The sequence below is a fragment of the Solenopsis invicta genome, chromosome 5 (genome assembly GCF_016802725.1).
Source record: "Solenopsis invicta isolate M01_SB chromosome 5, UNIL_Sinv_3.0, whole genome shotgun sequence".
Classification (NCBI taxonomy): domain Eukaryota; kingdom Metazoa; phylum Arthropoda; class Insecta; order Hymenoptera; family Formicidae; genus Solenopsis; species Solenopsis invicta.
This window is the reverse complement of record NC_052668.1, coordinates 21,231,477-21,257,879: the sequence shown is the minus strand read 5'-3', so window position 1 is coordinate 21,257,879 and position 26,403 is coordinate 21,231,477. Positions and strand designations below refer to the sequence as shown.

Sequence of the window (26,403 nt, the reverse complement as noted above, 5' to 3'; positions counted from 1 at the left end):
GCGGACCCCGCGACCATATATGTCCGCCTGTCGTTCTCTCTTTCTCACTCGCACCGCTCGTCACGACATCGCGGTATCTTTCTCGTGCAGCATCCACCCGCTCGCTGGACCACGACGTGACGATCTCCTCGCATCTCGCTCGATATCGACGCAGATATGTCAATATCGGAGCGTCATAGCAACATTGCAAATATCGTATAATTTTATGAATATCAGACATTTTATTACGAAACATCTGCAAAGTGTTACATTTTATTTATAACAATTCTCTCGAAAATCGCTACCAGATATCAAATATATTCTTTGTTAATTATTGGCGTATGATAGAAAGATGTCGCGTAATTATTGTATTGATATCTGATATCCTGAAGCATCTAAAGGAAAAAAGAATGAACATATTCTATTTTATGCCGTGTAATATTTTCTGCTTTTTATATTTGAATTACGTAATGACAGCTCCGTTCTGGCTCCAGACTATTGATATTTTTTTTATAGCTCACACATGCATATATACACACACAATTACAAGACTCTAAATCTTTTATTTTATATCGTTGTAGAACAAAACTGCAGATGCCTAATTTTAAATAACCGCAATTTTCAGTATTGCAATTGACAATTATAAACATTTTGTACTTGCAATTTTTTTTTAAACTATTATTTGCGATTTTTTCTAATCTCTAAATTTAAAAAAAATAGATTAAACATATCAAAATTAAGAAGTTTGCACCTTCTTTCAGAACAAAATGCATGTACAAGTTAAAAATTGATCACAAAAAAGTATCTATACACTCAAGGTATATTTTCAGTAAAAATAAACAATAAAAATAAGAATTTTTCACAAAAATATACTAACGATTACTCAACTAACGATTACTCACTCTTAATATTCTTTCGGTAAAAAGCGGAATATTCAAAATCATGAGAGCAATTAACATAAAAACATTAAATAAAATTTTACGTTATATTTTTAATAATTTCTATGATCGATAGAGCATGCAGCGTGATAAACATGGATCTTCAATAGCTTGATCAACGCACTCGATCGACAAAACAGTGAAAGAAATATAGATCGTGGCGCCACTTACCTGACTCTGTCGACTCTTGCTCTACTGACAAAGAAACATTCTATTTAAAAATATCTTGAAAATTGATCTACTGAAAAGAAAACTAATCTAATGTTAATTTAAAAATCACAAAAATTCCAAACATTTTTCAACATTAGTATGAAAATAACTGTAAAAATAAATATGTTAATAAAATTTATGAAAATTTATGAATAAAATGCACAATTCAAAAATTCTAAAAAAATTCATTGAGAATCAAAAATTAAGCTCTTGTAAATTATTGAAAAAATCAAAGAAACCAAGGATCGTTGGGATCGTATGTTTAAGAGGACAAGTCACAGACATTAAAAATACCCCGTTTTACACATGTACATAAATACATGTAATTTTATAACTAATCTTATCGTCAAACATAATGCTTATAATTAATGCTTATACAATAACGTTGGACATAATGTGCGAAGATCGTAACATGTGTACTTGGCTATTTAACATGTGCGTATGTATACGTGCGCGTTATATACATTCCAAGATTCAGTGCAACAATCACACACATAGGATCTACGTATCGATTAAAATCGTTCGAAAAGTCGTTACAAAGTTGAAAGATCCTTGTTTCCGTCGAGTAAAAATAATATTATATTTATGCGTTGGATGATCGATACGAATAAGTTGAGATATTCGCTACCAATTCATATCGACCAACTAAAGTCAACAATATGAATATTTTTAAAGTTTAACAGCCCGCGCATTTATCTAAATCTAACTCGCTAATAATCAAGTCTTTATCCATAAACATTTGCTGATGAATATTCACTTTTAAAGATTGCACCACTATGAAGAAGCAACGTACACAAAAGAATGCGTAGGTTTCGTGCCGATAATTACAGCGAGTGAATCTTATTGCACGAAAGATTTGTTTGCGCAGACAATTATCATTAGCCGCTCTCCCTGTATCTGATTGTTGCACCTGCCCTGATGCACGACAATCTAATATTTACAGGAGCCGGTGTGAATAGAATTCCTCAAGATCCTACGAAACAAGAAAAAAAAAAGAATAAAAGAAAAGATACAAAAGGAAGAGAGTCCACACGTTTCTCATTTAAAATCGATGAACGAGAGCTCGCAATGTTACTCGAAACCTAAATTGGATCCTAAATGTCACACTAGCAACTATTCGTTTTCCTGTTTATTTTAATCGCAAGTTTAGTAATGAATCGTTTATTTTGCAAGCAATTAAAATAGCGATTTCAGAAATTCCTGCTAAAAATAATTCATTAAACCGTGACTGAGCTGAAATAATTTTTTTAAACAGCTTTCAAGGCCAGTTCTTCTTTCTCAATTTTATTTTTATCAATGCTGGATCTATACTGCTCGCAAAATAAACGCAATGTACGTTACAAATTAAACAAACCATATGACGTCTGCGTTCTCTAACCACATTATAGATTAAATTAAATAGATTAAATGACGCCTACAAATTTTAAGTACACATAGAAACCTTGCAAAATATCGTTAGAATAAAATTTGTTTTATGTAAATTCTTTTTCCTGTCGCATTTCTCGTTCCAAAGCGCATTTGCATTAGTGTCATTAAGACATTAAACTGCTTGCCATGTCTGTCTGAAACAAAACAGAAATATCGCATAAAGAAATTGATTATCGAAAAGTATGCTCCTCAAGCCGATCCCACGCTGCTATTATCGCATACCTAATCAATATTTTGTTCTTAAAATTAGGTGTAGTACATAAAATGCAAGATGTCAAAAAATTTCCAATACTCTTACAAACGATTGGTCTCCTTTACGAACAAACCAATCTTATTTCTGTGTAATCTATGTTTTTTAAATTCCTTGTTCAAAATGAGACACACTGTCATAAAATTCAATCCGGCTTTAATAACGTCTATTTTTAAATCTAACATTCGAGTTACTCGAGACTTGCACCAATTCTTCAATTGCAATCGTCCAAGTCAATCAGAGATCTCGTAAGGCAGAATTCTTTCCGACAAGACATTTACCACTCACTTTACATGGTTACCGTGCGACGCTTTTTTTACCGCAAGAATATATGTATATCGCGGTATGCGTACAAATGCGCTATTTTCGTTCACCAAACTCTCCGCGCGAATGGGTGCCTCGTTATTATACTTTCACTTGGGTAAGCCGCTGAATGACATAACGGTCTACACACACCAGATGTAATTAGCACAGAATATAACAGGTACATGCGTATGCGTACACGTGATTTTATTAACATTATTAGCCGCTCACACTCGCTCGCTTTTAAAATATGAAAGAAAACGCAAGAGACAACAAAGGAGAACTTAATTCTCAAGAAGATGTTTTCTGAAGAAAAGAAATTAAGTTAACCCTAATGCTGCTGCTACTACCGCATATGTCGTAATTGCAAGACAAATTATTGAAATTTGTACCATTTCGAAATTACAGCGATTTTAAAGAACCACATTCTCTAATCGAATCATTCACCCGAAAAATTAATTCGTACAGAATTTAATGGTAGATATTGGCAACACGAAAGCAAACTGCCATTTTAACAGAAAGCATTTGACGAAAGCATACTATTAACGAAATGTCAAACTTATTTTTAAAACAACTATAAAAAGATAAAATTTAAATGTGATTGATATCTTCGAAGCGAACGGTGACAAATCGAATATGATTAATATTTTGATATAATAAACATTTCTGAAGGTTTCGATGGACAAAATGACGGAAGAGAAAAGTAATGAGACCTTGTCACACAACAAGGAAAATATAGTTCGTAATATGCTATCGTTGTAACCACGTGGCTACTAACACTTTCCGATAACGATCCTATGCATCTCAAATTAAGACTTGGACCTTGTTAGGATTAATCCAGCAAATTAACGAAGCTCCGTTCATTCGACTATATGCGTATTTATGTAAACAAGGCATAATCTATGCGCAATCTTATATATCTCGGAACGTGGAACACGACGCCTGCGCGCTCTCAGCAGGTGAATGCCTAACGACGACGAAAACGACAGCGATAATTGAAGGTTGCGCAACGTGTCGTCGTAATATTTAGCGACGAGAGTCTCGAGTTATGTACCCAACTTTTCCGCGAATCTCACCGCGAGAAGTGCCGAGGAGTAAAGCGAAGGTGTGGAATCCCTAAAGGCGGATTCTCTCTCCCGTTGCCATTGTAACGACGACATTCCTTACTCCATCGATTACGCAACGCCTCTGCATTCGACGAGTCGGTTTATCGGAGGCACGTCACGAACGCGAGTTATAAATTTCAGTACGCCCGTACCTGTTTGTCGAACCACTCTTATCGTCGCTCCGTGATAATATTCGCCCCGAGAAAGCCGCACGTGCTTAATTGATTTCGTTCCGTTCGAAATAAGCATTTCGCGCGTACGCTTCGAGCGAAGCGATATTCCGAGGGACGTGTCCACTTCTAAATTTATTTCCATTATGGACGCAGCACATTTTCAATGTCTATTTTACATTAAGTTTTATAGGCACTTAGTAAGATACGTGAATAGAAATGAAGACTCTCTGTTTCTGTCCTATTATATTCATTACCGTTGAGTAAGTTTCAAGTTTTTGTTGCGCATCTTTAATGCAACTTTTTTTTTCTTCTCTCGTATTACACGTGGCGCATGTAAAAAAATGCATTTAACTAGCTAGCACGGGTTCTCCCCACGGGACATGTGACAATAAACGACCATGGCAATCGCGTTAATCGGAAACTATAATTAAAGAAAAAGAAATGCGGAAACGAGGAATGATACGACGAAAAGTGAGAGGCTGGAAACAAGGCCGTACAAGGCCGTACTAGGTTGTACTAAAAAGTTAAACGATCTTGGTTTAATTTTTGTAAAAATTTAACTTTACCTCCTCTTTTCATGTTGCACTCAAAGTCTCAAATTTTTTAAAAAACTCCAATGAAATTATCAAGAGTATCGAGAAACGTTTGTCCCGACGATTATTAAATGCATCGATAAGACACGCAACGACATTGTATTAATCACGAGGCAATATTCACATCCTATCACCTGAGATAACTAGGCCGTTAAGCTGGCAATTAAATTGCAACTACAGTTGAGTTGAACTGGTCCGATTAGTCACTAACGCTATATTTTTATCAAGTATGATACCTTTTCTTATCAAAAAATATGCGATTAGACTATTGTCTCTTATTATCTTCTTTGAGAACAAAATCACGAATAAAAATCACATCGTTCGATATGATCATAGTAGAACATTAAAAGTAAACAAATGTAAGAAATGTATTTTAGAGAACTAGAGAGAAAATTTAGGAACCTTTGCGAATTAGTTTGACCCTGTATCGTACGTCGAATTATCAGTATTACTTGTTTAGACAATAACTGCCATATGAAATTATTTAACCAGGGCAATTATTTCCTGTAATGAGAAAGTGAATCACGAAATGCGCACGCATTGTTATGCCCGCATTAATCGTAATGCTTCAATTAATTGGTTTAAGTACCGAATCGGCTCTGAACGAAATACGAGACATGATGCATCGTAATTTATAACATTCACGGATGTTCAATTCCTGTGAGTCGATCCGCCCGGTGTTGCAACGCACGCAAGGTAAAAAGACGACTCGCGTCCTGAATTCGATAACGGAGATTAACCGAGACTCGTCCGATGTCTGGCTATACTTTCTCCCAGAACGCGCTCGTCCTTGGACCGCGCGACGGGCGACTGACTGACTTCATAGACCCATTGCAGCCAGCACGCGAGGAACGTCCGTCCTTGCGCGCGAGTATCTCACAGCCGTGCCGCGACTACCAAACCGAAACTAGGAATCCCCGAATGCAACGTCGAAATTGACATTCACGCATTTTGCAACGGCCGTTCGACTCACGCGAACATTATTTACGCTTCGCGCACGATTATCGAAAGATTCCGCGCGCATCGAATTCTTCGTGTGTCGACATCAAGTGCTGTCATCCTGGCAACCGTGTTAATCCCCATTACACAGCCTTAACCGAGAGCGGCTGCAATAAATCGAACGGTAAGTCGAACCGATTAGCGTTCGCGAAATGAAAGACAGGTGTTTAAGAGGCCTAGAATTCTTTTCGAATAATCGAACGTTTGTTATGATTTCAATTTACAAACGCTGAGTTAACTCCCTATGATTTATTGAACACGCTCCGTTAATTAATCATTTGGTCCGTTGGTCAATTAAAATGTGATCTCGAGATAAATTTTCAAATTGTTAACATACAATATGGGAATATTTATATCAAAAGTTACTTCTCATTTACGCGGAATTGGGAATTAGAAACCGTCTTTAACCAGCGAAGAATTCGTATGATCGACGTAACGTTCAAGACGATTACTACATCAGGAGACGGTGATCAATTCTCGCCGGAGAAAGTCGTGGGAAGAAGCGACGAACGGATCTCCCGAATTTAACGGACGAGACGGTGCTTAGAATAATATGACGACACCGTGGATAATCGAGTTGAAAGAGTGAGATTTAATTATTCACTAATCGGGAAGCGTTGAAATTAATTACAACAGGAACACTTTTAAGACTACATTGTTACTCCGGGAAGAAAACGATATTCTCGGGCTACCATGTAATTATGATAACGGTTGTAAAAAGGAAAAAAAAACTAATGATCTAAAATAAAAGTGGCAAATGCGCAATTTTCTTTAAAAAACAAAAAACTCTTCATAATTTTATAGCTCTATATTAAATGTTGAAATAGACTGGTGACTCGAAGTCTGTCGCAACTTCCGGCGCGGAAGCGACAAAGATTGCACATGTAAATTCACCTGTGAACTAAAAATTAACAGTGTACTCATACAAACAGCATTTCTCCTTTCATTATCCTAATATTCTCCGTAGTATCCTTTCGCTGCGGATAAATGTAATGTATGTTACGATATCGACGTCAATGCTTGGCGTCCACGATAGTGTCTAAACAATCGTGTATTTATTACGACAACAATTTGATCGGTTACAACAAAATGCATTACATCGTAGGAAGGAAAACCATCGTCGTCGCCGTCGTCGAACGCTCGACGATGATAACGATACGATAAGAAGAGAGGAATAAAGGAATAAAGGATTACCGAGTAACAGGAGAGGATGCGAGTCTACAGTTTCTGCACGATGTCGAATTTGTCCTTGAAGCCGATCGTCTCCTTCTTCGGGTCAAACTTTTTGCGTTGTGCCAGCATCTCCCTGAGTTCCTTCGCACTCATCGTCAGATTCAGGCCCTGGGATTTGGGCTCGCTGTTGTTCGCACCATCCCCGACAGCCAGGCTGCCGTTACCCGTGCCATGTACGTGATTCACGTCGCCGTTTCCGTTTTCCCGCATATTGGACTCTTTGCCGCCGGTCGTCATTTGCGCAACTGTCGTACTGTCGCTGTGCGCCGTGTCGTTGGAGTTGATAGACTTCTGCGTGCTCTGAAACGAAAAGGAAAAAAATGCTTCAGAAGTGAAATGCCTGCTTCGTAAGAAAAATATATTTACGCATCGTAATAATTAAGATAAAATATTAAATAAAATAAAATATTAAGTATATTATAATAAAATATATTTATATACTATATAAAATAAGAAAGCAGCGCGTATGTGGTAACATCAGTCCACAAAGTAGTATTCGTTAAAAGAAATGTAAGCAGATACGGAAGTTATATGCAACTTAGAGTCAAGATACATTAGATTTCATCATGTATAACTTTATATAATTTTATTATTAAAAAAATTTTTTTTAATGGTTGACTATAATTTACTGTAATAGTATCTAGATAAAGATCGCACGCTCTCCACGTCCGCGTTACGGAGGCGGAGAAACGGAACGGGACGAGATATTTCTTTTAAGCCGAATGACACTGCGATTTTTTTGACGTTTCGCCCGTGTTGGTGCGCAACCTTCTGCGGCGTGCAGTTTTTGTCTGCGCATACGGTCGGATTCACAAGCGCCTAATGTACAGATTTAACGAGAAACGAGTTTCCGCCCGAGTATCTTCGCGATTGTATCGCCACCGCCGCGCGCCGCGGCCAGTATCGCGTCCGACGAGTACGCGAGAGTTTGGATAAAGATCGCTGCCCCGCCGCGGAGAGATACTTATAATGACCTTGGATCCTGATGCAATTCTGAACGGTACTTAAAGGAATTCCATTACTCGGCGTCATGCACGACGATGGAGAGAACCGGTTTTCCCCGTGCCGCGCGAACCGTTTAAATCCCTCCGAAATAATGTTAGTCGGCTATCGCTACGACGGCCGCTACAGTCCTACATACTGAATTTCACGTACGACTGGCTTTCAGTATTCCAAATTATCGTATATAGCCATGCGGTTACTTATTTCGTCGCGATACGATGCCATAAACGTATCCTTTTGCTTTCCCCGCCGGTAACAATCTATATCCCGGTAATCGAATGTGAGCGTAATTAAAGTAATAACTAGATCCAGGACGAGGTATATAACGGTACATAGATAGCGAAATTTCACTAATAAAAAGAGAGCTGTCACTACAAATCTCCGACTAGAAAAAGAATAATTAACTAAATTTTGTAATTTTATTCATTTTTTTTCAGTTCAAGTATCTATGTATTTAACTTAAATACAGAAATACTTGAATTAAAAAAATTTAATCAAGTTGAAAAATTTAGTAAAATTAACAACTTTTTCTTAATGATGTCATACCATAATCTACAATTAATCTTAATAAATAAATAAATATAGTAAAACACTAAAAAACCTGCACATTAATTTGTTTTTAGGATCAATTTTGTTGACAAAAATTAATTGCAAAAATTTTCCAAGTTTTCTTTTCTATTCGATATAAAAATGATTAGATATTATTCAAGCTTAACGCGATTTTGCTCGATGATACACATATAAGAAATTAGGATTCAAATAAAGAACAAGACTGAGTCACAGTGTTGGTTTTGTCACGTTTCTGCATAAAGCCTGGCTTTATGCTGCATTATCGCAATATCTTCGGTATCTTCGCTCACGGAGACTTTCGTGCATACTGCATACAACTTTTTTATCCTGTTGCTGTTGACGCAACGGCTCTATAAAACTGCAAGAATCTGTGCCATGAGACAGTGACGACCGTGAACGCTTCGCGCGAGTCTTCTTTTCGCGAATTTTTTCTTTTGTGAACTCGATCGCGATCGAAACGTATCCGTAATTTCGTCAGAATTTTAATTTTAAATCTGCAGATTCGAGCCTCAAAGTCTATACAATCAGATTTTAATTACATGCTGACGTTAACGTTTTTGTCTTATCCAAATATCAATTTTTTCTTTAGTCTTATCAAGCATATATATATATATATATATATGCAAGAATAATTTGCGTACTTTTGTATTGGTTGTAAATTCACCTGTACTCTTTAGGGCAAAGCAACGTGTAATTTCTCGCACGCGTATACTGACGCAAGAATGAAATCGCCGATCGAGGGGGAGAACATTCTGAAACTAGCAACGCGCATATCGCGCTTCAAACAGGCGTTTATCGTCGAGTTACGCAGACAAGTATTTAATTATATCTATGCGAGGGAGCATGGTGCAACGCTCGTTTCCTTCTTGGAAGGGGAATCCCCGTTATCTGCATACGTATTCAGACGAGACGTGCACGGGTTTTTGGCACGCTTTTCTATAAAATCGTTCTAGATTGAAGGCACGGAAATGGAATAAGATCGAATAACGGAATTCGAGATGCTACCCTCACTGTTATCATCGCATTACATTAAATTTTATTGATTTACGTAATAAACGAGTGAGAGCTTAAAAGACACACAATTTTATCTTTTTAGAAAAGATGAATGATAAAAAAATAAATGTAACGTATATCTCAAATGCTTATCAAGATTATGTTATTAAGAATATATATGCGAATAGCTTATCACACTGAAAAAAAAAAAACGACAAGTTTATATTGGAAAATATATGAGACACTATTTTGCATTTATTGACGTTTCGCTAGTCACGTTATGCAAAAGAAGCAGGAAACATCCTATTTCGATATGGAAAACGCAAGATGGCTATTAATTGTATCGGGAGTACAATTCGCAATTGTACATAAATTGTCACAAATCCTCTGTTATGCAATTGATTTGTGCGTCATTTTTAAAATATCATTTGTCACTCACCGACACACGATGCGCAGCAGCGGAGTTTTCAACGTCAACCTGTAAAACACAAATAAATATAATTCACATTCTAGTATGGTAATTAATCCGCAATAATTAATATTGCTACTTGAATTGAACAAGTTACAGACATTATAATTGCTTCATTTTCATTCAGTTTCAGATTCATGCCTTCACCTTCTTGTCCTCGCTCGTTCGATATCTTATTTTTCAGTTAGAATAATGTTCGCTTTCGCACATCTGACCTGAAATAATTATATTTTGGGCTCTAGCTTTAATATTACATATTGTCTGTCAGTATGCGAATTTGAAACTGTTAACTGGTGATAGAGTGAAAATAAAGAGTTTATTGCAATTGTAATGTCTGTAGCTTGTTCAATTCAAGCAGCAATATTAATTACTGCGGATTAATTAACCTACTATAATGTGAATTATATTTATTTGTATTTTACAGGTCGACATTGAAAACTCCACTGCTGCGCATCGTGTGTCAGTGAGTGACAAATAATATTTTAATCTAGTAATGAATTAATTTAGTAATGAAAATTCTCTTAACAAGATGATTTACAAAACATGTGACAAATAGAATCTAGAGTGGAATGTTTCATAAAATTCTTGATACAAGCAAAAATATCGCTTTTATATTTTTTATAAAATAAAACAGATAAACATTAATATAAAAATGATTAATAGTTACTTTAAAATATTATAAGTTTTTTTTATTTAATAATATGTAATTCCTTTTCAACCTTTATAAAAAGTATATAACTTTTTTAATTAGCTTTACGAAGAATTTACATATTTGTAAATGAATTTCGGTCGCATACATTATTACTGCCTACGATAAAGGAGAATCTTTCGATTGTCTACCTCCCATGCATTCTATTATCATAACTAGTATGTTAACCTCATAAAAAAACAAAGTTCCATCCTTCGTTCTGTTGTTTACCATATTCATAAATCTACCTAGATAAAGAGTAATTATCTTGCAATAATGTCTATCGCGACAAATCTTGAAAATTTATTTCTTGCCTAATTGTATTCTTATTCAATTTCTAACATTTTATTAAAATATAAAGTTTTCTCATCTGCAATGGCTGCATATCTTGTAAACTCCATAAATATAATACTTTTATCAAATTATAAATTAATCTACATTAATCTGTGCATCTATCATAAATTAACCTAATCGTTTTTTTTTTAATGGCTGATGTAAACAAAAACTCTCTAACATTAAGAAATATTGTTTTTCTAAGCATGTAAAACAAATATATACGTAATATGACCGTGATGCGGGCAATCACGTCTCAGCGGATCGACATGAACGCGGAATTTACGTAACGCCGTGAAAATCGCCGGAAGTGAGAACTTGTAGGCGAGAGAGACGGCGATCTTCTGATCGAAAGAAAGTTTGCGTGCATTTGCTCGATGTCCATTGTATAGAAAATATTTGGATTCTGAATCTCGCGGAAATTGATCAACGCCATAAAACGCATCGGCGCGTCCTCCAAAAACGCGACTTCCTGCGATTAATGACGTAACGGCTCGCATCCGAGAGTCGCGTATTGTTGCCGGCGTAGGTGCACTCGTACTGATAACAACTTAAACAAACAATGGACATATGTTACCGAGTATATATAACTTCTAGAACGCGAGATAGTGTTGGAATTTTTCGAGAGAGTTTGTTAGAAAAGTCGCGCGAGCGTCATGAGAAAAACACGAAATAAAATTGGAGAAATCGCGGAAGAAGTAAGTAAATAGCGAGACCTGAAATTTTTTTTATCCGCAATTATCTTACTTGATCGACAACAACCGTCGTTTCGATATATTCGCTTCGAATTGTAAACAACTTTTACATTGCATTTCTGATATAGCGTTGAGCGTACGGACATGAGGAAGATAATGGCCATTCGCGCCGCAAGATGTTGTAATTTATTCTGCAAAAAAAAAAGAGCGAGCCATCACTATTTTTCGTATGCGAGCTCTCCGATCGCAGCAGCTGGAATGACTCATTCCCCACCGCGTGGCACGATAAGACACGCATAACTACCATGAATTCGTTCCATTCGAGCGATCCTTTTCCTCCTTGAACGCAGCTCCGCTGCTATTATTGTATTGCATAGCAAGACGGATTCTCGCATGAAACCGAGAGTTATTGAAATCTCACCGTTCGAAAATATTCGCATCTCGCTCTCGCGCATTCCCGTATCTCGAAGAAATTAATTATTTCTGTTCTATATATCTATTCAGCGGAAAATCTACCGATCGAAACGCATTTCAAATTAAAGAATTGGATGTAGTAGTAAAAAAGCACTTCTATTATCGTCGCGACCCTGAAGCACTCATAATCGACATGCAAGAACTATAAAACGATATATCAGATTTATGGCGGCGGATAAGATTAAGCACGGCTCGATCGTGAAACGAGCGAGTTTTCGCGTTCAATTCGCTGCGATTTTCACGACTGACCGGCGGAATGTTACGAGGAATACGCAAAAGCATTGTCGTGTAAGTATTGTCGAGACAAGATTGCAACAATCGTGGAGGCTATGATAACGATATCGCCGAGATAGGGGAGAACACGAGAGATAGGGGAGATAGTGAGAGAAACGACGAAAGATAGAGAGCAAAAGAGCCTACGAGATGCACTTCATCAGTTTCTTCTCGTGTTCTCACGTAAATGCAAACGGATTGTTACAAGTCGTTTCGTAATTAATGTAATTATGTCGCTTAATTAGAAGAAAGTATTTCATATAAATAATCGATTTCCCACTTGCGTCATTTGGAATAATGTCAGGTCGTGTATTTTAATGCGATTTTATACGTTACTTCAAGTTAAACTAATTAGACGTAAAAAAATGTTCCGCATTAGATCAATATTAATTAGTCAGTATTATACACCATTTTCTAACGTCTTGTAACATATAATTTAATACTCACTTCTAATTTGGTTTTTATCAATTATTTCCTGAATATATTCTTCTGCAACTCTTCATATTGTAACTCGCAGAAAAAGTAGCTGAAGGTTTTTTTTTTACTGACAATATGTTTACGAGCGAATTGTTTTTTGATGCGTGATTCAAGATGGATATATAGATACCTTTAGATTAAAGCCATTTAACTCCGATGACGTGTAGTTAAAAATTAGCCAGCGCTTTCTCTATTATCCTCTTACGCATCCCCTTTGCACTATAATCTTGCCAATTCTCGCCGACAAGACGAAATCCCCGCGACGTTAAAGGGTTAAACGAAATGGATAAACTGCGGCTCGCGAGCGTCCGCCTCTATATAAATGAATTATTATCTGGACAATGGCGCGTATGTAAGCGGGATATTAATAACGATATACGTCATCACCTTTTGTCTCTATCTGGAGACAGAACCGCGAAGTTACGAATTTAAAATAGAAGTTTACCAAATGCTGATCCCATACTTGAAAAATTCTAGAGTCAAGTATGAGTATGATCGAATTGTTATCTGCATTGCAGTCACATGGAATGCATTAAGCATATTTGTGTAGAAATATTTACTCCTCGTCGACATATAATGCATCTTCATTAGTTTTCATATTTTTCACGTGACAATAGAAATTTTCCGACCATAAACATTTAATTATTACTGCATTTTATGAATTTTATTCTTTTTAAATATCAAAAAAGAAATTTTTCAAAAATAATAAAATATTCTAAAAAGGGACAGATTTCAGATATCTTAGATTTTTTTTCTTATAAAATGTTTTTCGTTTGAAAAAGGAATAAAATTCCATTAAAATATCTTTCAATTAAAGCAAAAAGTTACTTGAAAAGAATTAAAAAATGCGCTTTTATAATAGCGTTCGCTAATCAATTATTAGACGCGATCGGAAGCAGGAAATATCAAACAGTAATTTTTATTGTCGTGAATAGGTCGAGAATCCGTCCGTTGGCACGTGCAAATCAGCAGTAAAGCTTCCGCTTATTCAGCATGATTCAATCACATTTCATTCATCCCCGTGGCACGATTACATTCGTGAATACTCCTGTGACTTCGAGAAGCGGTATAATGCCGACTCGTGATGGCGTTTAAGCACGTGCCGAGATGATATAATCGCGTGTTATTTCAAGGTTACGCAAAAATTGTTACACAATAGCATATAATGATTGCTATTGTGATATTTAAAAATGATTAATAAGTACACACAAAAGATAAATTTTTTCAATTATAAAATAGAGATAAAGAGGCAAAAATTAAAGGTTCTCTATCAAGATCAACATCAAGATAATACAATAATTAATTTATTTTTATTTTAATATTATGATAATATTATGAAATTATGATAATTATAACATGGCTGTTGAGCTTGTTTGTAAACAACATGCTCAAGAGCGAAACATTTCTCGATGCGTTCGAAAACGTCGATTGAACCCGTCTCATATTTCAGACGCGATAGGGGTTATTCACATTCCTTTCGCGTAATAAACACGCGCTTGCGACACGCGAGACCGCATACGTACACAACACATCACCTGCTAATTAAAACCGATGCGACAAGTCGCGATCGTGTTGAAACCACTGCTCCGACGTTAGATGCGACTCTCGATCATGATACTTCGTATTTCGTAACACGGTGTAACACATCCAATCGATACACTCTGCAATTTTGTTAATATAATTATTAATTGCTGCTTGAAAGTTCAAACGTTGGTCATTCACTCACGCAACTTGTGAACAGATAACGAACTCGCGACTAACGTTACCAGTGCAGCTTATAGCGAGAACAAATGTAATTCAGTGGCCTAGAAATAAAAGAAAGGGTATGTCACAAATGCAGACACGTTCGTCCTTCAGTAATTCGTCCTTCTATCTCCGAGTCGTAATACAGTCAATTGTCCTGATTATAAAATATATATCGACCATATGTATCTGCTTGCAATCTACGAAATGAGGGAAAAATGTTCGATAAAGAAAAGTCGCCTAGAAGGAAAATCCGCTTTAACGTTGCTTTTATGTAAGGTAAATAAACACAATGACTAAACATGTTTTTATTAAATAGCTATAAATTTTTGTTGACACCTCAAAATTTATCATCATCAGCAAAACATTTTTCTAAGTGGTATTTTAATGACGTTCTTAAATTTGTATTTCGTATTTAAAGAAAAATTTCAAAAATAAATTTATACCTCACAAATAAATTTTTAAATATCTTTTTTTCAATGTGAACAATAATTGGGAACGCGTAGTACCTATTTAGGACAAGCATGTAGAACATTAAAGATGAGCGTTAAATTGTTCTGATATTGATTCATTCAGATGCCCTTATTTTAGGAATAATTTAGACATTTTTTTGCATTTTCTATGTTAATAACAATTCATATTTTATATTTCAATTAATTACATAGTTATACGTCATCTTTTATCGTAAATGTTTACAAAAATTTAACAATCTTGGCTCTGCGTCGTTACATGTCCAGTTACTGGGACATTTACCTTTCATCGTGCATTTTACGCGACGAGCAAGTCTCTTTCGCATTTCTGCCTTATTGCTGAGATCCAAGCAAATACAGATGTTACCATGTGGTGGCATCATCAGCTCAGTTTAGGTAGCGTTTACTCGATTATTCACGTAAGCTCGGTGAATGTGTCGTAATAAATGCAAAAATGTCGTTACTGATAAGAAGAAAGATGGCGATGATAATTCGACACGAATGCCGGCATTATTACTATTTACCGAGTGACAATTTGTGTCAATTAACCCCTTTGTCCCCAATTATATCACCGTTAGTGGAATTAAGAGTTATGAGACGAAGAGTTATGAATAATGTTATTTCATTTTAATGATAGTATAAATTCTCATTGAAAATAAAGCTTTTAATTCTTCAAGGATTAACAAAGAAAAATTGAACGACGCAGTATCGAAAGATTGCGTAAACGAATGATGATATAAGGAAGAGCACAGCGGTAAAGATAATTATTTCTACATAAACAGGATAAAAATATAGCTTGCCAATAATGATTTATGAGAAATTGTGTCACGTAGACATCTTGCAATCTGTCCGTATTAAAATTTTTATAACACGTTTAGCCTTGAATAAAGGCGCAGAGTTTATAATATACATAATGACTTGAATAAATTCAAATGCATATACAAATTGAAAATCATACAGTCAATTTTTTTACGTCAATATATCTGTAGATATTCACATATAAATACATGTATTTATAACATATTGATTTATTTATTTATTTATTTACAGATTTAAATTACAAATTAATATTAATCAATAAAATAATCAAGAGATCAAAGAAACACCCAAGAATTGTATAATCATGTAACTTTTCAACAATTTGAACTTCAATTTTCAATTAAATTTTCAAGTCTTTGCAAAGTATGACTGTGATTCACTCGAATTACCATATTTTATCTTTCGATCGAGGCCGCATCTTTCCACGTAACTGATAATAATGCAAGAGACATGACGCGTCTCTTGTGCGATGAGAAATCAGCGCAAAATAATCGCACGGCACGATTGACGAAGGGAAAAAAATCGCGATTTCTCGTTTTATTAGTCAGCTGACGGGTACGGGCAAAGAGATGCGTCATCGCCGAGAGAGGATGCATCGATGGGAAAATGAGGTAGACGTCATTACGGACGCTTGCGCAATCGTTTCCCTGAAATAGGATTTTGACGATCCGTACCTTAAATCGTTTCCTGCCTCGCGTCATTAACTCGACTCGATAATCCACATAAGTGCGCGGCTCGATACACGGACGTCTCTTATCGTCGTAACGTCGTGATTACCGCGGTGCAAATCGCAGCAGAACCGATTATGATCATAAAAATATTTATGAACCTGCAGATCTCCGCGCAACCGTAAATATCAAACGCGTGTATGTACACTCATACAAATTAAACGCGCGTGAAATAAATATAGCACTTGAGATTGTAAAGTTCATCGTACAAATGCGAATTAAATCGAGTAATATCGTGTGAGATAAAATACAAATTTTATGTGACAATACTGCTCACGCGTGCCGCAGAGACTTTGCAAATAATCTATTAAAAATATACTGAAAGAGAGAGTTTGGTAACGACTATTAAATGATAAGCGAAATAATGCCAATTAAATGTAGTTTAGTTAATATAACTAAAAAAATTTTACTTTTCTAAATAATAAGTATTATCAAATGATTAGTTATATTATTATGTTTGGCAATACTAAATATTTAAAAAAGTATTTTTCATTATATTAATCAAATATTAAATTTGTATTATTTCTCTCAACATTTAATAGTTACACTGCAAATCCAAGTGTGTAAAATACGTCACTTTTTACTTGCATTGTTTACGCAATAAATTAATTTTATTACATGCAATTTTTGTACTTTTTACACGCTTAGACGTGTATTAATATTAAATTAAACGTCTAAGCGTATAAAAAGTACAAAAATTACATAAATATGTAAAAAGTGACTACATAATTTTACGCACAAGTAAATGTATTACCAAACACTTTTACAGCGAAGAAAAAAATTTAATGAATTTTATACCGTTAATATTATATATAAATAAAATATTATATATAAATTATATACAACTACTTTTTATATCGCAAACTTGCCAAGGAGAGAAAGCAAGAGCAAATCTCTTTTGTATCTTACTATCGGATTTCTATTCCGACAACTTTTACTGCAACACATCGATCATCGAAATGGCTAAAAGAACAGAGCGACGGCAAGACTGTTCCGCGGAGAAATAACTAATTACGACACGATGACGTGTGTGTATATTCAATAGCGCGCACCTGCTTGTATTTTATAAAAGCCTGTGTACAAAAACCTGAATGCTTGCACGCTACAACGTAAAAAAAATAGCATGATGAGCACGGGTGTTTAACGAGTAATTATCAACTCATATATCTCCAACAAATGTTCAAAATAAATATGTCGTAATGTATAAAATATGTAAAATACACAAATAAATTTATAAAAAATATTTCGTGACTTGAAAGAAAGGAAATTAGAAAGGAACTCAAAGGAAACAAAACAGACGTCATTTCTTGCAGTTTTTGCGATGATAAATCCAATGATGCTAGTTGAAATTACTTCACATGACAAAAGCACATAAAAAAAATCGAGAAAACGCGTGGCGTTGCAGGATTTTCATAAAATATAGAATATCATACATATATATATATATATATATATATATATATATATAAAATGTACATTAAAAAAAATTTACTAAATTTACTAACTTTTAATAAATATTTGTTTGTATATTTACAAGAAAGTATTTACTTGCTGACATAAATATTTAATCAATAAAAAAACTAATAGTTAAATTTAATTAGTTGTTCTTTTACTGAATAAACGTATATTTACATTTAGTAAATATTTTCTTGCAAATGTACAAATTTAATAAAATTTAGAAATTTTTTACAATGTATTTATTAGCAACAATATCACGATCATGCATTTGCATAACGTGTTCGAGGCGACCTTCCCTCACCCAATCGTGCAAGTACACAAAAACTATCCATAGCGCTATTAAATACAGCATAAATTGTATAAAATATTATGTACTTTTAATGTCAGAACATGATGTGTCACAAACGCACATCGGTCTTGTAGCGATCCGTCTTGCAAATGACTATACGCGTTTTTTCTATTTAAATTCTATTTTTTATCAGTGTTCTTGTCATGTAACGTAATTTTAATAAGCACTATCGGACCGCTCGTCTTAAAAACTATAAGAAATAATGTCTATTTTACTTTTTCCGAACACAGTAAAAGCAGACTTTTTCATGATAACTTTTGTTTGTTAAAGTACAACATCTCATTTTCGTACGTTTAACCTAATTATGTATAATACGCCTTGTATTACTGTCTGTCTTGTATTATACAGTTACTAAGATTACCGTCGATAGCGGTGTATTGCGGTGCCGCACGCGTTGCATGCGTGCCAGACACTTTCTAGTTAGCGTGAACACGTAAACACGAGAGCAGCGACGACGACGACGATGAATCCAACAGGTGGACCCGCGTCGCAACTCGGATAAATTCCACACGAATGCCATGGATTCCTTCGGTGCAGGCGCGTCGTCTCCCGGGACTTTCGCAGCCGAAGAAAACGCCGATTAACCGATGCGTTCACCTTAACATGCGCTAACTACTTTTCTTCTCCTCCCTACCCCCCATCCCTTCTCTTTCATTTACTTAAATATATTTCACATTTTCAATAGAGAACAAAATAAAAAAAATATAAGCGACAGATTGCGGTTGCACAATAAAATGTTTGTTTTATTTTTAATTGTTATCGCCAAAGATGAGAGGAAAAGTATACTCATTTCTATTCTCCATTCTAAGTCTTCTGGATCAATTTGTAAAATAAGAATAAAATGTTATTTACTCTATTTCCTTTTCATAACGCAGTTTGCACTACTTCCGCGTTCATATTTCCAATTCACGAATTTGAATCAGTGTGCATTTATATTTATTCAAAAGAACGACCCGTTCATTATTCGTATGCCACTCATTACTCGCATGGAATTTATAATTTACTGTACTGCACTGTATGTTATTTCGAACGGTCTTCTATTAATAATAATTATCTCGTTTTCAAGAAAAGACTTCAAGCTATTCTGAGTACATCTTTTTTCTCATTGTAAACAGAAAAACATTATTCTCATAGTAAGAAATGCAATTATTATTTTTTTCTTTTTATAAGATTATCTTTGCAAACAATATTTTCTTCATAACAGTCTTAAAATACACTTATCGTTTGTTTGACACAAATAATATTTATTTAAAATTAACGTCAGTGTACATACAAAAAAAATACATGCTCAAATTAAAAAAACAATTATTTTAAATATTTCACCAGATCATATGTCTGCAAATAAGTTAATCATAAATATCAGATTTATATTCAAAATATATTTTAAAATATATTCAAATCTTAAAAATTTACTTCAATCAAGAATATTCAGCTAAAACAACAGTTATTTGTTTTGTTTGTTATTCTTGACACTTTTCTCCGCAATTTTATAATATTCTTTAAAAAAGTGTAAACTTTTATCAGTATGTGATAATAAATTTTTCTAAATTTCATAATTAATATATTTTAAATCAATTCAACAAAATAGTCTTTGTTAAAGATAACCAATTGTTACTACAAGAAAAAAATTAATCGAGAAATTGCTTTTCTTAGAGTAGATTTTAATTTTTTTTCTGTACATGCGTTATTAAAAAATTCACAATTTTATAATTTTCTTTGAAAGAAGATAAATTTTTTTCAACATAATTTTTTTTTAATTTTGTGACAAGTATATTTTAAGACAATTATCAAGAAAATAGTCTTTGTTAAACCATTTTTTACTAAAAGTAAAAGTAAATTGAGCAATCTCTTTTCTCTTAGAATAGAAGTGATGTTTTTTTTTTACTGAATACGTTATTAAAGAAGCAACTTCAACATCTATTCACAAGATTCGTTTACGTAAAAATAAATGAGTTTTGAGATAAAATCAGATCAAAGCACATCGACTTCTAAGCGAAAACAATTTATTTTTCAACGATAATAGACCCATTTACCGTGCGAAAATTAATGAATCCTGAGATCAAATTAAAATGCACACCAAGTGATTTGCCATTTAAATTGTGAAAAACACTTAAAACACAGATGCGTATGCAAACATGTTTTCTCGTCGGTACACTTGGCGCTTTGTTTTTATTTTATTGAGCCGTGTTTCTAGAACTGTAATTTTCCATTGGAAGGATAACATTATGCAACAGAAACGAATAGAAAAGTTCCCGGACTCGGGAGAGTTGCGTGATAATGGGTCGATCAATTAATTATATCTCTTGATCGATAGAATATCCGCGCATACGCGTATTATTATTAAAGATAGACTGCGAACATTAAATGCGATTTAAACAAAAGGCCAGCAATCTAGTCGAACACATCGACAACTTCTAAAACCGTGTATAGAATCGACGATTATACGAAATTACTCCGAAAGAAAAGGGAAGCCTTTCGGCACTTACCTCGTCAACGGAGCAGTTGCTGCCGTCGGAACGGTCCTCCACGCTGTTGGGATTCCTTTCCGGCGTCTTGATCACCTTGATGTTCGACATGGTGCCCTTGATAACGATGTTGTTGTCCCTGAAGTAATCGTCGGCCTCCTGGTCGACCACCAGCAGCTTGGTCTCGTTGGCGAATGCTTTGATGCGCTCGACCACCTGGTTGTGCGTCTCGTTCGCGATGTCGATCTCGTTAACCTCAATTATCCGGTCGCCCTGGCGCAGACCGGCCGCCTGGCTCGGCGAGCCCTCGTCCACCTTGCCGATGAACTGGCCGTTCTTGCCCTTCTGCGCGTGCAGATTGAAGCCGTAACCGTTGAAATCGTCCCACTTGACGATGTGGCAGAGCCGGGCGCACGGCACCTTATCGTCCTTGAAGGAGGACATCGCGGCGCGTCGATCTCACTCTCGACCGAGGGCAAGGGGGAATAACGAACACGAATCTGCGCCGGATTCACTGCCGGACCGACACCACCGACCGCACTGCACCGAGGAACGCGCGAAACGCGAAAGTCACGCGCAAGCCTAGACGAGATGGGACGAGACGGGCTGAGAGAACACACCGCGAGGTAGCGGCAGACAGGTAAACGCGCGCGCGCGCATACACACGATCACACGGCGCAGCCAAAGTACGTATGCGACGAAGTTACCGGCGACAGGCGCGGGCAGGCGCGGGCGCGATGGGCGCGATGAGGAGTGCCGAAGGCTGCCGAGCGCCGCCGAGCGCCACCGAGCGGACCTCTCACCCCTCTCGGCCTCGGGCCTCCGACGGCGGCCGACGATCGCCGAACCGAGCCGACCTCACGCGGCCGCGGCGAGCCGAGAGAATTTTCGATGATTTTCGATCAATTTCTCGTCTTCCCCTTTGTCTTCCTCCTTCCCCCTCGCTCCTTCTTGCTACTGCGTTCTTCGCGTTGAACGTCCGTCGAATTGAATATCTCCCTCCCGCCGCTGACTCTTTACTTTTTTTTCCACAAAGATTGAACTGCGGGGAGTGCCTTGCATTCGTTGATCGCGTCTCTTGACTTCGCACTCCGCAAACACCGCTATGTAAAGTTGATTTAACACACGCACGCGCGATTTAAGTGTGTCAATCGAAAATTGGGATCGTCGAGCACGACAGAGAAGGAATCCGAGCGATGCGCGCTGACACGCGGAACGAATTATCAAAGCGAGAAGCGCGAGACGAGTGTTAGACGACGCGACAACGCGCGAAAGTGAACGTTCGGTCGTAGACTGTGAAGGCAGTTACCTCTCGCGGCAGGTGTGCGAAGCTCTTCGCGCTGCCCTGCAGGTTGTGCCCGTCGGCAGTGCTGCGAAAAAATTGAAATGGATTCAGATTGATTTAAAAAATTTATCTAAAATAGTACTATTTGAAATAAAGTATTTTATGCAATTAATATAAAAAAATAAATAACATTTAACATTTGCATATATATTTAACTTAGTAAATAAATTTTCTTTCGGACGAATGGCATGTAAAATCCTAAGAAAAAAACTTGCGATAACTTATCGACAATAAATGAACATGTATAGATAAGTGAGAAACGTTTTAGCGCATGAAAAATTAAACGCGACGATAAATTAACCGCGACATTTTATGTACCTTCCTAATCTCCCTCTTCCTCCCTCTGAAAAATTCGCTTTACTAAAACGTGACGTTCTTAACGTGCAATCATGTTTCTTTCAATGTAGCTGTTATGATTAATTACCAACGCGCGTTCTACGAGCATGCTGATTTGGCGCTTTTTTCTACGAAATGCATACGCATGAAACGAGTCGCGTAATTATTGTAATGCGGAGGCGGTGATGCAATCGCGTCGGCGTAACATCGTCGATTTAAACGGACATGATTGCATCACGATAAAAAGGTGAGTTGTAAAACCCGCGAATCCGTGATAAAATGAGGCGACAATAAAAGTGGGCGCGCCATCGCGCAAAGGAGATCCTTTCGTGCGAAGCGCAATTAAGGTATCAAAAAATTTATTGACGTACGTAACGTTTCTTTAACAAAAAAATTAATCTATCATTTATTATTATTATTATGCTTTTAAATAATATAAATTATTAAAAAATCATAAATTTAAAATATACTTTTTCAATTAAACCATTCCTATAAGCACACAATATTCCTAAAATATTAAATGAATATTAAAAATTAAAATAATATTAAAATAATATTCCAACAATATAATTCAATATTTTTAATATTATTTTAATCTTATGGGAATATTGTGTTAATGTCATATGTCCGTTTTTACTTAATATTTGTAGTATAGTACGTGTTATATTCAATATCTGTGAAAATTATAACAGCATTGTTTTTATTTTAAAAAGTGATGTAAATTTTTATAAATAAATCCATAAACTATATAATTATTAGATTTAAAAGTTATAATATTTCCGATAATTTAAAATATTAAAAAGGAAACAGTACAAAATAAAAAAATCTGAAAAATGTTTAAAATATGTCTTAAAATATATTTTTATAAAATCTAAGTGGTGATATCTTTAACTTTTTTTTAAATAAAATTCAAGTAATATTATTTTAATATTTCCATTGAAAAATCGTTATATCCATTAACCAATGGATGTATTTAATTTAAAAAAGTTTCAACAGAATATATAACATTTAATTTCAAAGAATTAAAGAGAAAACAGAAATGAGAAAATTTTATTAAAATAAAAAATTTTTTATGTACAAAAACTTGGCGCTGCTAAATGAAAAAAACAATGAAAAGAATTGAAATAAGAGAGAATGCGATAAATGTGTCACTTGCAAGACATAAAAGCGTTATAAAAGCGATTACGGGAAGTATTTAAAGAAATTTAAAATTAAATTTCTTTAACATTTAAATATCATTGTACGTCATTATAATTTTCTAAATTGTCATACTGATGTTAATGAAAATTTACAGCGTTTTGAACCAAAGATTCCATTAAATGATTACGAAATAATGAAGATAAATGGTACATAGCAATTAGGATGCAGCGTATCACCTCGCCACTTCCGTTCTTCGGCAATCTTTTGCAGGCAATTGCGCGGAATGTTGTAATAAAGCGTAATAAAACCGCTTAACGCAGCTTTGTAACCGCAATTATCTCCTCTGATCTCTCCGTAAACATGGTGGACAAGCCTAGCTTTGAATTACAAAAACTCGTTATTAATCTAATGACACTGTCATACGCGGACTAATCGCAAAAACAGCCGACTGTTTCTTTAAATTGCAAAAAAATTTATATCAAAATTTTGCTACGACTGATAACAAAATCAATATTTCTGATAGTAATTAGCAGTGATCATGATCATTTTTCGCACTAATCACACTCGCTGCTTGTATCAATTCTGTTAATTCAAAGCATAGTGTCGATCATAAGAATTATTTGCGCACACGTGTAAAAAATAATTCAAATTAAATTAAAAGTGATATTTATTGCATAAAAATCAATACGTAATATATTAGAATATATCCAAGAAAGCATTAAATAATTGTTATGCTCAAATACATTTCACGTTGATGATGTGGCAGTTCCGTCAAATAAACTTTGTGCAAACATAGCGTGTACAATTATTTATTTAAGAAAAAAATTCTTATTTGAAATGTTTTTATCATTGATTCAGTTTTGGCAACTTTTAACTGAAAATTCAAAGCGTTTTCAAAAATATTTCTTACTTAGAATACTTACTTAAAAATATTTCTTACTCTGAATATTAAAACAGAATTGTACAAATTCTATCTAGGAAATTAATTATCATATGCATTTGTTCTAGGAAATTAATTATCAAGTACATTTGTTTATGTACTTGTATTAATATTGTTCTTGTCACAAAAATCGTGCTGATTGTTATATCATGGTTGCATGTACTAAAAGAATTTGAGGTATACGAAGCATTTCTCATAATTGTAGCAGTATAATTCTTATCGATGTGACGATCGCAAGCTACGAATGGCTTAATTAACGCTTCGTTCAGGATATGGTTAATCAGACGTATAAGAGATGAATGGGAAATCTGGTACGAAGGCCAGAAAACTGCTTGCAATTAGAACTAATATGCGCGTAAATTTTAATGTTAGATCTATTATCTTGATGCATTTTTTATTGTGTACTCAAAGTCGAATCTAGTATACTATTCTAAGGGGAATGTTATATGTATTTTTAAAATTTTTTAATTTTATAATCCCTTAAAAATTGAGTTATAATATTTTATGAAAACATTAATTAATTTGGGATTAATTAATTTTTTATACTCTAGTTAAAAACCATTATTATTAATTACATATTGTATATTATTGATAATATCTAAGAACATGTATATAGAGTTAATCAATATTTTCTGAAAAAGTAAGGAGAAATCAAGAAAATGTTAAACAAACGAAAAAGCACATTAAGCAACTTATCAGTTTATTTCTAAAAAATAAAATCAATTAAAACGCTTTTATTGCCAATTTTTGTTGAAAGTGTATAATTAAATTAAGTAAAGAACAGTTATTTAAAAAAAGAAACGTATATAACGTTTATTTTATAGCAATTTAAAATAAGTCAGTAAATCGCTATTATATAAATATATTTATATTGTATTTTTTCTTGCAGAATTATAAATAATGGTTTATTTTTATTGTATTAAATAAATATAAAAACTGTATATAAAAATCTTTTTTATAAAAATTAACTTTTAAAGAATCATGATTTAAACTTTTGTATTTTTATTTTAATATTATCTATACGTTTTTATTTTATTAATACTAAAGTCAGATATATTGAGGTTATAATTTAATTACATTTTCTGTATTGTGCTATCAAATTTATAATAATTTACATGTATTTGTATTATCTACGTGAAAAAGATTCGTATAAATGCATAATGTAAACAATACATAAATAATCCATGTAGATATAATTTTGAAATTAACATCATAATCCTAGCTATAATAAGCAGCAACATTTCTACCAGAGTTGGTAAAAGTCATGTTTTAAATATATTTTAAAATCATGATTCAAACATTATTTTTAAACATATTATGTACTTAAAACGTATTTAAAATGTGTTTAAAATAAGATTTTTACGCGCGGCTGACGAAGAGATGTGAAGGTAGGCGCGCATCGGGTTCCGTTCAGTCCGCACCTG

At 34.6% G+C, this 26,403-nt stretch overlaps 1 protein-coding gene and 1 long non-coding RNA gene across 6 annotated transcripts; both read right to left on the bottom strand.

Moving 5' to 3' along the window:
• Positions 1–1,418: 1,418 nt before the first annotated feature.
• LOC105195134 (Na(+)/H(+) exchange regulatory cofactor NHE-RF1) lies at positions 1,419–22,478 on the bottom strand. 5 transcript variants are annotated; one of them, XM_011160397.3, is made up of 4 exons: positions 21,240–22,478; positions 10,217–10,255; positions 7,174–7,512; positions 1,419–2,689 (listed from the first exon to the last, which is right to left on the bottom strand). In XM_011160397.3, the coding sequence occupies exons 1-3, from the start codon at positions 21,660–21,662 to the stop codon at positions 7,198–7,200; spliced, it is 777 nt and encodes a 258-aa protein (XP_011158699.1). In that variant the 5' UTR covers positions 21,663–22,478; the 3' UTR covers positions 1,419–2,689; positions 7,174–7,197. The 5 variants fall into 5 exon arrangements, with proteins under 5 accessions (XP_011158699.1, XP_025989242.1, XP_011158701.1 ...); XM_026133457.2 differs by having other exon boundaries at positions 1,419–2,685; XM_011160399.3 differs by lacking the exon at positions 10,217–10,255 and having other exon boundaries at positions 1,419–2,685; positions 21,240–22,458.
• Positions 11,409–13,310, bottom strand: LOC113003557. The gene is made up of 2 exons (XR_003268554.2): positions 12,267–13,310; positions 11,409–12,153 (listed from the first exon to the last, which is right to left on the bottom strand). It is a non-coding gene; the product is annotated as an uncharacterized LOC113003557 (long non-coding RNA).
• Positions 22,479–26,403: the final 3,925 nt, after the last annotated feature.